Below are 16,221 nucleotides of genomic sequence, written 5' to 3' on the forward strand. Positions count from 1 at the left end.
TAAGATGCAGTACGTGGAAAGACAGTGGCATTGTAGAATCAAGGAACACTGATTAATCATAATCATACGAAAAAAGATTTTGTTTTAGTCTATGATAGGTTTACTGGCAGTGGGAGAATTGCTTACAGTATGTGATGAATTTGTGGCTTGTGTTTGGTTTGGGCTTTTGCCATAGACTTGCAATCATCTCTGAAGATTAAAACTAGGTTGGTGTTTCCATGGAGTGTACATAATGTCCTAATGTTCTCACCAAGCAATCTCATAAACATAAATAAGACTTATCACACAGGACTGTGTTGTGTCTCAGCTGACTTAGTGAGCATCCTGACATGCTATAGTGTATCTGTGACAATTTCACTGTATTGTTTCCATTCCAACAACACTTATTATGGTTTTAATGCTATACTAGTAATCAATATCTGCTTCAGTCTAATTCAGATATAGTTTCACATGAAGCATTTTTCAAAATAAATACAGCAAAATAGCACTATTTCACAAAGTGCACTGTGTGTTTGTGCTCTTTGCTCTTTATTCCAAGCATGAAATACTTTGCTCTGGGCCATTTGTTGCTTGCTGTACCATCCCATGAAGCTTTTTATATGATGTGTTGTCTTCAATAGTCACTCCGTCTGTATTCAGCGGAGGGGGGGTTGGAAGGGGTTGGTGGGGGATTGTTCCCATGGTGACCACCAGTTACATAATAACAGTGGGTACCTACTGTAGCTGAACCATTAGAGAATGAGAGATAAGGGCACAGAGGAAGACGATAAACAGAAATTATTTCCCTACCAATTTAGATTTGGAAAACACTTTGCAGGATTCAGATGCTATTAAAAGGGCGGAGGCTAAATTGGAATATGAACAAGTAAAGAAATATATAGAAGGGAAATTAAATTTAGCAAGGTCAATTAAAACATTGCAACTGGATTATAAGGTGAGTGCACTCTATTAGGCCTCAGTCTCTTCTATATCACATGATGGTATTTAAAACAAATAGTATCTGATTGGTCTGCAGGCCCTGAGGGGGCCATGTTCCCATGCTGGATGTCACCAAATATATTTATTGTTGGCTGTGCACTGCAAGTCTGGAGCACCGATAAATACAAATGCAGCTGAAACAACTTTATTTTTGATGTTAAAGCTTTGTCAGTGGTTTCCAAGGGTGTTTTCATCCCTTTAGTGCTTTTTCAGTTCATGTATATTTGCAAAGTTGCAAGATTACAACAGATTGCCCCTTGTACTGTAATGCTCATGGTGAATACAGAATAGGTGAACCATAGTGGGCCAAGCGGGATTCAAATAGACCAGTGTTTTTTGTTTTATTTTTTGTCAGATGTACTAAATACCCTTTCATTGACACCACCCCTCATACTCCAAATGGGTCCATTTGAATTGACTTTTAACTGTATATAGTTGGTAATATAAATGTGATATAAATTGCTACCATTATGCTATACAATGTTCTTATAACTTTGAACTATTGCTGAGAATCACTGACAGCTGATAGACTATGCTGAGGTACTGTAATAACACCACACAGAAGGATACATGGTGAGAAAGGGAGCGGTAGTGGCAGCACTCTAAATTTAGTCACCCCTCCGCTTGAGAACTAAATACCAATGACAACAGACAAACCGACACCCACCCACCCACTCATTCAGTCGCTCCGTCAGTCGGGTCAGGCTGGAGCCCCCTCTGCCCACCCTCCCCACGACGAGCCCCAGTGCTGGTGAGCACGAGTAACCCACACAGGTCTCACTACCCAGTCTGACCCTCTCGCTTCTCACCTTTCTGACTTCCTACCCTGAGGAGAGAGGCACAAATTAAGGCCCCCACGCCCCCCCGCGAGGGTCCTTCAGGACAGGTAAGCCATCACTCCGACCTCTCCACAGGTGTGCTGTCTGGTTCTTGCACTTTGAATCAAGCATGATTCTCACTACCACCTACAGCTGTTCCCTCAACATTTTCCTGTTAATCATGCAGCAACAATGTGCCTTCTGTTACAGTTAACACTGATTTCAGAATTTTTCCTAAATATGTTTTTGATAAATGCATCTGCCTTTTGTCATATTGCTCCATGTTTTTATGTGGGGAGTATCCTGATTTTAACAGTATATAAGTATGAATAAATTCTAAAACATGTTTTTTGTTTTTCTTTTGCTAAATACTTTAAAATAAAAAATATGAAACTGATATGATGATTAAGTTGATTTCTGGAAGCTTAAAGTAAACTTTGCAAACTTGCCTTTTATCTACTGAGCCGAGACCAATAATTTCCAAGTGATTAAATGATTTGTATGGACTTTGCCATGAAATGTTTCTTTGTTTTGGTGGAAAAACTTGGTGAAAAGTATTTTGGATTGGAATGAATGTTTGTTTTGTGTTCACTTGACACCTCGGTGTAAACTTTCCACTGTACTATATCATCCACTGTTGCACGTGTTTGCTGTGACAGCACCATGTTCTCTATCTGTGTCCTTTCAGCCCACTTGGGTAATTTCAAACATATTGATTCCCAGACCCCTGACACAGCTGGTTGCCATGTCTGAAGAGCATGTGCTTGGCGTTTAACAGCCCAAGGTTATTTAAAGGGATGTGCTAACTTTGCCCTTTTCACTGCCCCAATAAATTCTATCTGCTTCTGTGGGTCTTTGTGCATGGTGTGGATGCTTGATGTCGGCCAATCGATGGGCAACATGCAGCCATGTTGTCTTGCTTTTGTGTCTCGTTGTGCGTTTGAACAGGTTGTACTGATGTGCCCTGTCTCCTGTGACTTTCTGTCTCACCCCCGACCCCCCAGGGGCAGCCATGTCACAGTTCTCTACCATGACGACCAGGGAGAGGAAAATGCAGGCAGCAGCAATCTGCAGGGAGGTTCAAGCCCAGGAAGGTAGCCGTATCATTTCCTCTCCACTTCCTTGTTTTCTCATCCCTTTGACCTCTCAGTTTCTCTCTCTTTCTCTTGTTGCATCCTTTCTTTGCTTACGTTTCCATGTCACCTTCTCTCCTTCTCCTCACGTCCTGCTCCTATCACCCCTCTGCTGGATTTAACACCATAACTGACAGTATAAAATTAATTCCCAGACATATTAACTTTACTGTAAACACTAGCTCACCCTGCCCAACACACACATCTACTGGACATGGCCACACTCACTGTGTAGGAGGCATGAGTCCACCGTTTGCCAGTGCAGCAGTTGCCAACCCTCCCTTCTACGACCCTGACTATAAATAAGCAAATGAATACTTTTATGGGCCAAAGTAACTAATCCCTTTGTCGTTGTCCTTTGAACACACTATTTCAGGGCGAGGACAACTGCGTGGCTCACTGGGATAGGGAGGGCCTGAAGGCCACTGACAGCTGAAAGATATTCTGGCAAATTATGTGTCTCACACTCGGATATAGACCTGTGACATATCCATGATCAGCATGCAGTAACTAGCACGCAGCGCTAACCACAAAACAAGCAATGGACATGAGTGGATTATGAGGGAAGATAATTCCTCATTCATCATATTGGCAGGAACACCAAGTCAGCAATCCATGCAGAGGGCCTTGTTTTTTCTACAGCAGGAAAAAAAAAGATAATTTGTCTTGTCAGAAGTCTGATTAGTGTACAAGTATGTTGTGCATGCACACAAGCTCTTCAGGCTTTTGTTTGTGTTCCTAGAGATGGATCTTGGGAAGAAAATGAACGTGCCTAAGGACATCATGCTTGAGGAGCTGTCTCTCACCTCAAACCGCGGCTCCCGTCTCTTCAAAATGCGCCAGAGACGCTCAGAAAAATACACTTTTGAGAGCATCCAGAATGAAAACAACAAGCAGCTCAATGTAAGCAGAAACAGTGATGCAGTGATCACAACACATTTTATACAGCAGGACACATGCATTGCAGAAAATCTTGTTTGTTACGGGAGTAGATAGACATTTTGGAAAATACACTGAATTGCTTACTTTCTAAATGTTAGATGAGAAGATCAATGCCAAGATACCAATACCAAGATATGGTTAGTTTAGCTTAGCATAAAGACTGGAAGCAAGGGAAAACAGCTTGCATTGTTGTTTTCACAAGAAAATGAATAATTGTATTTAAGAACTATTTCATACACACAAATTTAAAGTAGATTGATATGGACATGGCCAACTATTAAAACACACTTTGATAAGGGAGTTATTGTTGGCACTTCATACTGCGAGAGTGTATTTTCTTCATGGAAAGTCATCCATTTTCACCACATCTTTTCTCTCCATCACATGAAAAACAATCACACAATACCTTACATCCTGACAAAGTATATGTGGGAAAGATTAAGCACTTGAAGTGTTTATTTGACTCGTGCTACATACGTGGAGCAGCACAGAGAGGTAGTAATAATGAAAGTCTTCCAGCTGGTCATAAATAGCTTTATTAATGTCCCTTTGTGTATGGATGGGCAGGGTGCCAAGTCAGCATTTTCTTTTCCCAGCAGTACTTAACTTAGCCTGAGCTGGTCACATATAAAGCAATTTATGAACTGACACTGTCAGTAAAACTCAATCAAGATAAAGTAACTAAGTTTCTCTTTGCTATATCAAATTAATTAGCAGCACTAGTCATATCCTCTTTCATTTAGTTTTGTGGTGGCCTTGTGCACTTTACAATGCCCTCTTGAAGTCCATAGATAAAATTATTATTCTGCTCCAGGGAAGTTTTTCCCTTCATCTTTGAAGTGAGTAAGACTCACATATCTCTGGTTTGTTTATTGCTCGGGGCAACGGAGGGATTTTGTTTCAACTTGTCAACATTTCCTGAGGAAGTCCTGGAGTAAATCATCATAAATATCTTTCAGAGGGATGAAAGCTGGATGCTCGGGCTGCAGTACATTTCGTCCTAGCCCAGAAAACAATGTTTCTAATGTTGAGAGAAAATGGACGGGCAGACAATTTCTCTGCTTGTTTTTGTTTGAAAACATGAAAAATCAAAGTTTGCTAACTGCTTTGAGTCCAGCAGTATTGAACAGTGGAACATTTGGTTTCAATAAGGATCAGCTGTGCCACTGATTTACTCTGTATGCTAATCACATTTTTCCTTGTATTTCCATAAATCTGAACATGTCAGAAAACTCTAAAATATTGTTAATTAATTTTGCTGTCTGTCAAAAAATAGCCCACTGTCTTACCATAAGGTCCACTTACTAGCTGTCCGGGAGCTTTCAATCATATCACACAATCTTCCTCAGCAAATACAGCTGGCCTTAAACTTTCCATTCCAAATTTGTCTGTGCATTTTAAGGACCTCTCTCCTCTTTGTTCTCTTCTGTGGAGATGGTCAAAAGCTCCAGAAAATCTAGGGAGTGGTCCTTGTGGCAAGGTTGTTTTGTTAGCTTCTGTTCTGCTCTTTTGTTTTGAACTCAACTCACCTCTTCAATCTTTCTTATAGAACACAGCAGTCTCTCAAACGGAGAATGGGAATGCCACGGACAGCCACAGCAACCAGAACGATGTGGGTGCCGACCAGCCACCCAAAGTGCCGTCCGACACACACACAGATATAACAATGGTGCCAAATCCAGACAGTATCGCCCCGGGTAGGTAACACTGGTGATACAGTGTGCTGGAACACCAAAACATTTCAAGGACCCAGGACCATTGTAGCAGTGATAAACTGTAACTAAAGTTGAGTTGACTAGTTGACCTTACATGGTCCCTGTCTGAACAGAACAATGCACTAGAATCTGGTTCCCATTTATCATGACATCACTTACGGAGTGCCTTCCTGACCAGTTTGTTTTAAGTAACATTGACCTTAACATTAACATTGACATCTTGGCCTTATTAATACATTTGGTATGATTTTGTTATGCAAAACTTTCACCTTTTTTCCCTTAAAATATACAAATACATGAAACGTATAGTGCAGCTCAGGAGAAATGGTATTGTTCCTTTGTTGGTGTGCTCTCCACACATGTTTTGATAAGGATTCAACTGTTTTTCATTGTTTGTACTCACGCAAGCTTTGATCGTGTAAGAAAACATTTTCTTCTTGCCTGGAATCTGCTGGCCTCAGGCAGAAAATACATGTTTTTTATTCTCCCTCTCCCTCTCTCTGCCTGTCTCCTTCCTTTCTCTCATTCTATCTTCATCCCACTCCTTTGTTTCATGTCTAATCCTCCACATTCCCCTATTTCTCCCACTCTCATTACAATCAGCTTTGACCATCTTTACAAAAAAATTGTTGAGTTTCACCAACGGGAAGTGTTTCCTGTTTGCCTCCCGTGCCACTGATACCATCAGCTTTGGCACTCACATCCTCCCTCATGTCTCAATTGTGCCCAGTTGACACAAACTGATGCTGATTTAGGGATGAGTATGGCTACATAGGGGCGGGGCATTTTTTTTATTTCTGGAGCTCGAGACCAGAAACCACCCTTTAGTGTCTGAATGAAGTCACTCCAGCTGTAGCAGAAATCAGGCCAAAGTGCATTAGGTATCAAATGGTAAGAACTCTTAAAATAGCACACTCATCCACCCAGGGGTGCATGTTCCATGTCCCTGTACTGGTAGCAAAATATTACCAGGGTATTGATAGACAGTGAGAACTCACTTTCTAATAGAGCTTAAATGAGACAGCAAATGGCAGGAAATATGCTAAAGACATGACAAGTTTCAGCTAGAAAGTAACAACAACAATATATAATAATTTGCCATAGGATTTATTGTCCCATTGTACTGTTATGTGCATTTGAAATGGTTTGTACCTCTCTGAAAACAAAATATATGGAAATATTAAATTTGTCTGTAGTCATAGGATTTCTAAATGTTGCCACATTTCACTGTTTTAGAAAACTAGAAAATCTTTTATCTACAAAAATCCAGCCTGCTGTCTTTTCAGGAGTCCTCTTTCATCTCCACACATGCTACATAGAGCTGGGTGTGTTTCAGTCCTTGTTCACCAAAATACCAAATCAGCCAAATGTCCCACCACAAAAAGAACAATATTCCAGGGCCTCAGAGAAGCTTTTACACAATGTTTTGTAATAGATTCCCCCTCAAAAAAATCTGTATACTTCCCCACAGGTCTGTTTGGTCTCTCCTGCTTCCTCCTCAGGGCAAAACATAAACTCAGGAAGGGGGATTGTTCATTGTGAGAGGTTAGGACGTGACACGACGCCCCATGTTATGTAATGCCTCAGCTTGAAAGCCCCCCTGTGTGAAGCACTGGGTTTGAAGGATAGTGCTTTGGATAGGCCTCTCCCATCAACACACATAGACTATGCAGGGAGACATATATGTAGGCATGCACATACACACACTGAGACACAGGGAAGCTGCCCCTTGATTTGTTTTGCTGTGAACTTTAACAAGGTATAAAGGGCTTAAGAAAAGACTGTGGAGGCTGTTACAATGTTGAGACTGAGATACTGATACTGAAGAGTTACGTATTCATTACATTTTTTTTTTCAGTGTCTCAATTTCAACAGTTTAGGTTGTAATCAGACTACTGAATTCTTTTTCCTCACTCATGTTGTCTTTCTCACACACTTAAATGCTTATATTTTACAGCAAAAAAAAAAAAAAAAAAAAAAAGCAGCTTTGCCTTTTGACAGCTCCAAATGACAGCACAGTTTGAACTTTTTGAACTTCAGTACCCAGAAATCATATGAAGAGACATTAGCAAACTACATGCAGTCCAACCCAAGTTTACTCTTGACTAACTGACAGGTCTGTGATCTTTTTATACAAGATGAAATCAAAGGGATGGATCAACTTTCTGTGGACAGTGTGTTTGTTTGTTGCAGCTTTAGAAATAGTTTGAAATTTGTCTCACTTCATTACTTGCCATGTGTGGAGATATTCCCAAAACCTGACAACAGAACTGTTTTGGAAAAATAGAGGGAAATTGAAAAATATAAATAATATAATAAATACATATAAATAATTGAAAATTAAAAAGGAACAACTAATGCCTGCTCTTTATTTGGCACAGGAAAGCCCTATGTTTCAATAACTGTCTGTGTTGTATAACTCACCCAGGGTACGGAGGTCCTTTGAAAGACATCCCTCCAGAGAAGTTCAACTGTACAGCTGTGCCAAAGTCCTACCACTCACCCTGGGAGCAGGCCATCATCAGTGACCCGGCCTTAGCTGACACTCTCATCACCCGCATGCCTGAGCCAGAGCGCCAACCAGACTTACCAGGGTACAAAAGTTTCAACAGGTAAGAACCACACAGGTGAACAGCAAGTCATCAATAAAAAACATCAACATACAGGTCGTTTGTCCATAACGTTTTCTGAAATAGTGCCCCAATGGTGGCAGGGGATATGTCACAGATAAGCTATTGAAGATCACTGTTGAAAAATAAATAACATTTTATGATGTAACAATGCTGTGGTAAGGTTCGTTGAGGTTAGAAAACCTTCATCATCATGGTTACAGTAAACACATGGGTATGGTTATAAAATGACTGTTGTCAAGGAACAACAGTCTCCTGTATTATAGTCCAGTGTTTTGTTGAATCCATCCATCTCCTCCCTAGGTGTACTTTAGTACTATGCAACAATGTCACCTAACTTCTGTCTTTGCTCCTATCATAATTCCCACAGCCACTAGAGAGTACTAACACTGGGCGCTGAGACCTGTTGTTTTGGGGCGTTAGCTGGAACGATTGATGCTGACTCACACAACTGCAAGATATTGCATAATAATAAAACATAAGTATGGGTCATAATAAACTGTTTGCACATAGGTATCATAAACTACCAGTCATACAAGACCAAATAGGACTGTGGCAGCAAAAATTTTGAGTGTATTGAACTGAGCAAAGCTTACAAAAAACGTTTCACTTGTAACAGAAATATTATGTTATTTTGTTTTAATTTATCATGCATGCAAATGCTGAGTGAGCAAAACAAGTATTGTCCTTCATTTAATGTACATGAGTGTGCCTCTCACTCTAGGCAGCTATCTCTTAGAATATGTCCCCTGGTCAAATTCTTTGCTTGCCGTTAATTAGTTGCATCACTTCAAATGTCAGTCCCTCTTATTAGCACACAACAGCTACTGTTAACACCGTCACTCTGTCACCTCCAGGGTGGCAACCCCGTTTGGTGGTTTCAGCAAGGCACCCAGACCTGCTCCCATCAAGCCACTCCAGGTGGAACCCCTCCCCGATTTCCCTGAGCTCCAGGGGAACACAACAGTAAATCGACCCTCCTTCAACAGATCTGCTCTGGGGTGGCAGTCAGCGGGCGGTCCAGTCCCCCTCCCTACCATTTCCCTTGAGCCTGTGCTCATCCCTGAGTCAGAAGACCTTTGAACCCATAATGAAGTCACACAGAGATGCTGTCTGCTTAGTTGTTGCACCCGAGGTTATGGTGGGCGGGGAAATGTTTCGGTCAGAACAGAGTCAGGGTGAGAGAAAGCATCCTCTTGGGCATTGCTGGTTGAAGTTACCATGTGTGCAACATGCCTTGCTTTTCCAGGGATGTTAGTTATTGCACTGCACTCAAAAATTAAATCATGTATAGTAGGCCAAGACACTGCTCGAATACATGGAATTTGTTGTATATTAATGTGCATAAGAGTATTTTATCTTGCAGACACAGGTTTTGCTCAATAAAATGGTGTGGAGTGCAACAAGTTTCTATGCTTAAAGTCTGTTTTCTGCTACTAAAGTTGCTGATAGAATTCATACTCACTTTGAAGACACTTCTCTTTTTGAACATGGATGCAAATCTGTGGCATATTCCACACCAAGCCCCCAGGTAATAATTTCACAGCGAGATGGTCTGAGCCACACTGAAGGCTCACTTGAGTGAATGATGCTGCGCCTGTGTGCTATAGTTGTATGCAAACCCATCACTTATCGCATCGTGTGAGAGGCCAAAGATACATGTGAGCCACTGTAACACGCCTCAAGGTTACACTGCCTGACAAATCAAATCTGCTTCACTGACACGAGCGGCTTGACTGATGCGTCTCTCACCTTTTGGCTATGCCCAGTCAAAGGAGTGGGATTGATGGGAGAGTTGCTTGATGAGCTGTGCCCACTCCCTATCTGTCTCGCTGTTTATTACCACAGCACTTAGGAACCTATTTCATATATAACAGGCTAAAGCAAACAGACTAGGCTGATTGAAAGCTACCAGGAGGTTTTACAAGAGAGCTACAGTGAGTATTTTTTTCCAATCAGGAATTTCTAGTAGTGTAGATAAAAATGAATCATTTTGTATTATCTCCAGCTTTTTTGCATGCTGTGCCCATTACCGTCAATCTAACATGCTAGCTTGTTGCTAGTTGCTTTTAATGGGTAAATTTAAAAGATGTGTTCTCTATATTTGTATGTACTGGAGTGCTCACTTGCTTCTTAAATGTGATATATGTCATTTTTGCTACCGCTACATAGTCAGTGTTAGCATTACACTTGTTTACCTGCCAAGAGCTTCAGCCATTGCTGCATTTACAAGAGGTTGGAATACAACCTCTGAGCTGCACTATTTCTTCAACCTCTTATGTTGGACTGCAGGTAGACTGGACGCTACAGACTCACCACATACCACAATCAAGAAATGGAATTACAAGATGGCAAAGGGCTAGCTGGGTAGCATGCTAAATTCAATACAGGAAAAGATATGATAAAATAAAAGCAAAACAAGTGTTAACGTTACCGTTGCTCTTACTGAATAAATGAATGAAGTTAGATGCTGAACTTCCCATGTTTCCTCTAGACTGGTAAGTAGGCAGCTGTTAAGGCTAATGCTGGCTATGTAGTGATAGCACAGACTTACATATGGCACCTTTAACCAACAGTGGTATTTGAAAAGATGAAGAAAACCTGAGGTAGTGGTGAAGGTCAGATATTTCACAGCCCTTTCCAGCTCTTTTACTTTTCCATTTAGATAATCATACTCTTCCTGTGTAATGAATGACCATTTGAGGCAATGTGCCCCAAGGTTAAACCCATAAAAGGGTATATCCACTCATTTCCCCTGTTGTCACAGATTAATTTGTGTTAGTAATTGTAGGTTTAGTATTTGGTAGTTATCGTTGTAGATGTCACAGCTTAAGTCTGATTGATCAAAATATGATAAGTGGGATACATGCAGCAAAATGATGGATAGTCAGAGGAACTAACAGTCAAAGCAGACCAGTCTCAAGTAGGAGGGGTCAGATCACACTGTATGTAAAGCTGTCAATCACTGTGACAAGGCGTCATATGTTAGATAACATGATATTTGTAACATATGACTGAGCTTTGATGGGTCTGGTTTGTTGTCAGCTAATGAATATACTGTGTTTTTGGTCTCAGTTTGGTGTCTGAGCCAGTTTCTGCATGTTCTGGACAAGTCTCATATAAATACATTTCTCTTGTTATTGTGTCTGTGATACCAGGGCAGTGACATATTGTATGTCATCTTCTTTTATTCTTTTAAATCGGCAGGTGAGTATTTTTTACACTTGCACCTGCACCAACAGTAGTTTAATTGAAAATGATCTGAATTAGGACTTATCAGTCATCATAAGCAGTAAGACCACCATGGCTGAAAAGAAAAAAGTAGTATTTTGGAAACTCAAACTTCGTAAAGAGAAGATCTAATGAAGTTCTTAGTCATATACACACTGACTATATGATGATCTCTAAGATGGGCAACAGTGATTGCTAAGCACCAAAAGTGCCACCTGATCCTGCAGACGATATTTTTTTTAATCCAAAAGATTTATGAAATAAGATCATTTACCTTTCTTTTTTATGAAATCCTGATTGTCCAGACCAATGCATCTTTGTCTGAAGAAGGGATGTGTTTGATTTTTGTGTTTGAAGTTGTTGCCTTCTCTGTCTCCACAAATGAATTAGGAAATTCCTCTCAGATTTCCTACAGCCATGTGACCAGGTCCAGCATCAGCATTCCTCGCCTCTGTCCAAGACCTTTTGGAATGTACAGCCCCCGGAGCCACTCCCTTTTTTTGAGTCCTACTGAGTTCCTCTTACCAGCCTCTTCAGAAGAACGGTGTGTACAACACACCACCCAGCATCCAGCAGGGCCAGTAGATCTGCCAAGTTCCATTGTAAATATTGAGCAGTGTTTATCAAGGGCAGACATGAACTCTCTTTGAACTTTGATTGTAGCCATTATCAAAATGCAGCAACGGAAATATTATTGGCAGAGATTGTAGTGTAGGCTGAGGGTTGGGGAGCCAGACGATTCGATTATTAGTCCCTAACTGCTACCAGTTTCCCCTCAGGCATGTTTGCCTTGGCATGAGATGGCACAGTAGGCACTGCACATTGGATTATAGGCTGTGAGGTCTCTGGACAATAGGGTTGCCTGTTAGTTAGAGGGACTGTCCCTAAACAGAAAGGTTGAAGTTATTTGCAGCAGTCAACTCTTGTAGTGTCTTTCTGTGCCTAGTCCTTCTAAATCACTTTAGATAAGAGCACCAGGGAGAGTGGAGGGATAGCATATGGGAGCCTCAGTGATCTCAAATACAGTGCAGTCCTTTTAGGAAGTGCTTTTACAGAGGAACAAACAGCATACAAACACCTGATAGGAATCTAAGACTGGAGTGAGCACTTGTTATGTAACAAGAACCCTGATAAGGTGGGAACATGACCTTTGTGTGTGTGTGTGTTCAGCAGGTGCAAGGAGTGAGACATATGTCAAATTTGACCAAATTTCATCATTCACCTTTTGTTTTATACTCCGTGACTGGGCTCAGGCCATAACTGAGCAGCTGGTCCTCAGTATCTTTATCAGCAGTTAACAATGGACTCTGCTGCTGTTGCATTCACTGTCATGTTTTAAGGTTTAAGTCCCACGGGTTTCCATCTGCACACACAGCACTGAACAGTGAATGTGCAGTATGCTGCTGACACAGACAACTGCTAAAAGGTTGAGCCACATGACCAGCCAATATCCCAGAAGGATTTCTTTAAGTATGCATGGGTCGAGTGAGAAAACAAATGTGTTGTAAAATTAAAACTGCAAGGGCACTGAGGAGGATCTTGAGGGAGACATATGGTTCTCTCAAAGGCTTTAGCATACAGACACATTTTTGAAGAGTTTGCACTCTGTAGGTGGAGTTTCTGCTCAAATTTTCCACCACAAAAATGTAGGAAATCTGGGATTAACCTTGCAGTCCTGTGTTAAAGCGACCTCCTGACATAAAAATCCACAAGCAACTGCAAAGCACAGCTAATCTACAGTGTGTGAATGTCTTTCACATCTGATGACATGATAGACTTTCCTGGCCTGATGGATGCACACAGCAGGTGGTCATTTTCACAGCAAAGTGCAAAGCCCAATGGGATATCTAAAAATATGAGGGAAAATAAAACATCCCAGGGGTCAGTCGGGTGGTGTTGGGTTGCCAGTGACGTGAGGCGAAAGGTGACGGAGGATTCATTCCACTCCTGAAATGAGGTGAAATGACGCAATGGGTTGAACTATGTTTCGCTCTGAGAAAGTTTTCAATCCGTCAAGTGTCAGCGGAGTGAGAGCAGAAGCCTGTGTACGTGCACGTTGAACATGCTTGTTTCTGCGCATGTGTGTGTTTCTGTGTGTTCTGTGTGTGTGTGGACATTATTTAATTGAATGGGATCACGAGGCGAATGCAAGAATGAATCTCTGATCTATTGGTACAAATGAATAGGGAAGATGATTGTTGAGCAATGTGCACTCATTTTAATCAAGTGCGGAGAGGTTAAGTACACAAAAATTTCTCTACTGTAGAAACCACTATATGGAAGGATGCACACAGCTAGGCTAGTAATTAGCCTATTTGGACAAATGAACATTCAAGATTGTGTTCTTGGTTACTTGTAAAAGCCCTTGAGACCAATTAAAGCTTTGCTCCCTCACAGTAATCCAGACTTTTACCTCAGGGGACTCATCTATATTCCTGACTGGTCAATATATGTTAACCTCCTCTCTTTGGTTAATAGTCAGTGAGGAACTATTAACTTACAACTGCTAACACAACCATTAAATAAACAAACTGTCCAGGTGACAAGTAAAATGCTCTTCTCTCATCTTATATAGCTGGGAAAGAGCAGAAAATAGCTTTAAATATCCTTAATGTGGTATTTGGGAGGAAATAGCCCATTTTTGATGATGTTGCCAGGGAAAGAATAATTAATGTGCCTTATCTTAGTCAATGAAGGGTATTACTTTCCCTAACAGACAGCACTGAGGCGATAGCATGCTTTTCCTGTGTACTGCAGCCACCGCGGATACAGCAAACACAGCAGTGAAATATATCACAGTCACCCCTTTGGCTGCTCTCCAGAATTAATGTAACGTGGTCAATTGCCAAAAAATGATGCTTATGTCATCCACTTTTCTGCAGTGAAACAATGAGCACAGTCATACTCAGGGGTTGGAGGGAAAATGAAAATGAATACAAATGAATAAAGAGTCAAATAAATGTGTGCAGAAGAGTCTCTCCCTTTAGATGGACGAAATCTCTCACCTAGTCCCATGGTGTATTATGAAATACATTGCATGCTGGGAAGTCATGTTGTGTGCATGCTAAGTCATCATGATAGCACACAAATACCATTTCAATGAGTAATGTACAGTATAGAAAAGATGTACTACAGGATATTTTGTAGTATCTTATCTGTGATTCTTTGAACAATGTTTTCTCCAGGCCCTTATTTTGAAATCTGACTGGATTGAGAAATACATTTCCAAGAAGTGACTGAACAAAACGTCCTCGCACCAAGAACTGTTGACTTAATTGTTCCTTAGAAACCTGAGGAGCGGTTTCATTCCAAAAAACTCATCATTACCGGATGTTAATCCCCAGTTAAATATAGAACGAGTTGCTTCAGTGGCATCGCCTCCCATGGCCCCCATTGTGGCATTCAAGCATGTCTAATCTCTTACGTAACAACGGGGCATTCACTTCTGTGTGGCTCCTCATTAGTAGTAATTCAATATCAACACAACAAATGGTGTTCACAGAAAACATTACAAGCTTTGTTCAGTCACTCCACTTTGTGAATTTTTCGCATACAGTGACAAAGGGTGTTTTCATTTAAAGGAAGTAACTTTGATTGACAGCCTCAGAGTTCAAACTCACACACAGCATGTACTCTTAACAAATATCCCATGATTGTTGGTGTTTATATGAATGGTCAGGAAAACTTATGTCCTCATGTTACTTCATTACTTCATTAGTACAAGCTGTTCCATTTGAATTATTCGCATTTCCCATGATAACACACACATCCAAGTCTGCATGTGCATATACAAACATGCACACAAACTAGGGCATTTATTATTACCGAGGCTGAGACAGGAGCAGATTAACTTTACATTTTAATTAGACACTTAAATTTTGCAATTGGTATTACTACAGAAGATGTGACCAGCAGTAGAAGCTGTAGCTTTATTCATTCAAATATATATATATATATCTAAACTATATTCCCACCATCTAATCAGTGAATGCTTAAAGAGCTGATTCTTTGTGATTAATTGGATTGGTTTATTTTAAATTTCAACCATTTGCTGTTTCGTTTTCCATTTATCTTGGTCTAAAAAGGACCAAAATAAAAGCACAGCCTTTAGTTGGATGGTTTTGGAATTGTTGCCCCACTTTCTCTTTGTGTCTCGGGGCTACAGAGTACAGTAAGTATGGATTGAAAAGCCAGACAACATGGCTAAAAATATCCCACTTGAAATGGCACAGCACATTTGGGGTGAAATGGAATTTAGTTGCCCAGTGACCCAGGAATGATCATCAATGAATCTATCTATCAGATCAAAAAAGTACTGGCAGCCTGGTAGCTGTGTAGTGAGAGAAAAGGCAAAAATAAATCATATCTGATGTGTCACATTAAAAATGAATTTGAATCCTCAAAACCGATACATACTAGTGTTGTTGTTGTTGGTGCTAGCAAAACTGCAAAAAGGGCAACAAAGGCAAAGAGAGGACACAGGTTTGTCATTTGAGCTGTGTTTATCCACTGTGTTCAGCAGATCTCTTGCTGTTCAGTGGGGCTTTCTCAAGGTGAGAAGTCAGGGCAATGGCACCAGCACTCAGTGGGACATTTACTATGAGCACTGTCTCCTTGCAGAGCTGGCAAAGTCTCGCTAATTAATCTTAAATTAAAATGACCTTGACAACAGAATCAAACTTGTGTAATATCAATGTGTTGCTGCTGTTTTGAGAGCAGATATGATTTAATCTCACGTTCAGCAAAATATCAAAGAGAATCTTAATGGAATATT

General features: G+C 40.7%; 2 protein-coding genes across 3 annotated transcripts in view; one reads left to right on the top strand and one right to left on the bottom strand.

The window, feature by feature from the left end:
* rpl34 (ribosomal protein L34) overlaps positions 1 to 16,221 on the bottom strand; it is a 750,063-nt gene that overhangs the window by 687,523 nt on the left and 46,319 nt on the right. The gene's annotated exons all lie outside the window — the stretch shown is intronic.
* LOC108892630 (myozenin-2) lies at positions 1,661 to 9,623 on the top strand. 2 transcript variants are annotated; one of them, XM_018690298.2, is made up of 6 exons: positions 1,661 to 1,864; positions 2,801 to 2,890; positions 3,672 to 3,832; positions 5,421 to 5,568; positions 8,015 to 8,198; positions 9,074 to 9,623. In XM_018690298.2, exons 2-6 carry the CDS (start codon positions 2,809 to 2,811, stop codon positions 9,297 to 9,299), a joined length of 801 nt encoding a protein of 266 aa, XP_018545814.1. In that variant the 5' UTR covers positions 1,661 to 1,864; positions 2,801 to 2,808; the 3' UTR covers positions 9,300 to 9,623. The 2 variants fall into 2 exon arrangements, with proteins under 2 accessions (XP_018545814.1, XP_018545824.1); XM_018690308.2 differs by lacking the exon at positions 1,661 to 1,864 and having other exon boundaries at positions 3,674 to 3,832.

Source organism: Lates calcarifer, linkage group LG15 (assembly GCF_001640805.2).
Source record: "Lates calcarifer isolate ASB-BC8 linkage group LG15, TLL_Latcal_v3, whole genome shotgun sequence".
NCBI classification, from domain to species: Eukaryota; Metazoa; Chordata; class Actinopteri; family Centropomidae; genus Lates; species Lates calcarifer.

What these genes read in the sequence shown, in the direction of transcription:
- LOC108892630 (XM_018690298.2), top strand. Translation starts at nt 2,809, where the DNA reads ATGTCACAGTTCTCTACCATGACGACCAGGGAGAGGAAAATGCAGGCA. An exon ending in AAAACAACAAGCAGCTCAAT is followed by an intron (nt 3,833 to 5,420) that starts GTAAGCAGAAAC and finishes TCTTTCTTATAG; the next exon opens with AACACAGCAGTCTCTCAAAC. An exon ending in TCCAGACAGTATCGCCCCGG is followed by an intron (nt 5,569 to 8,014) that starts GTAGGTAACACT and finishes TAACTCACCCAG; the next exon opens with GGTACGGAGGTCCTTTGAAA.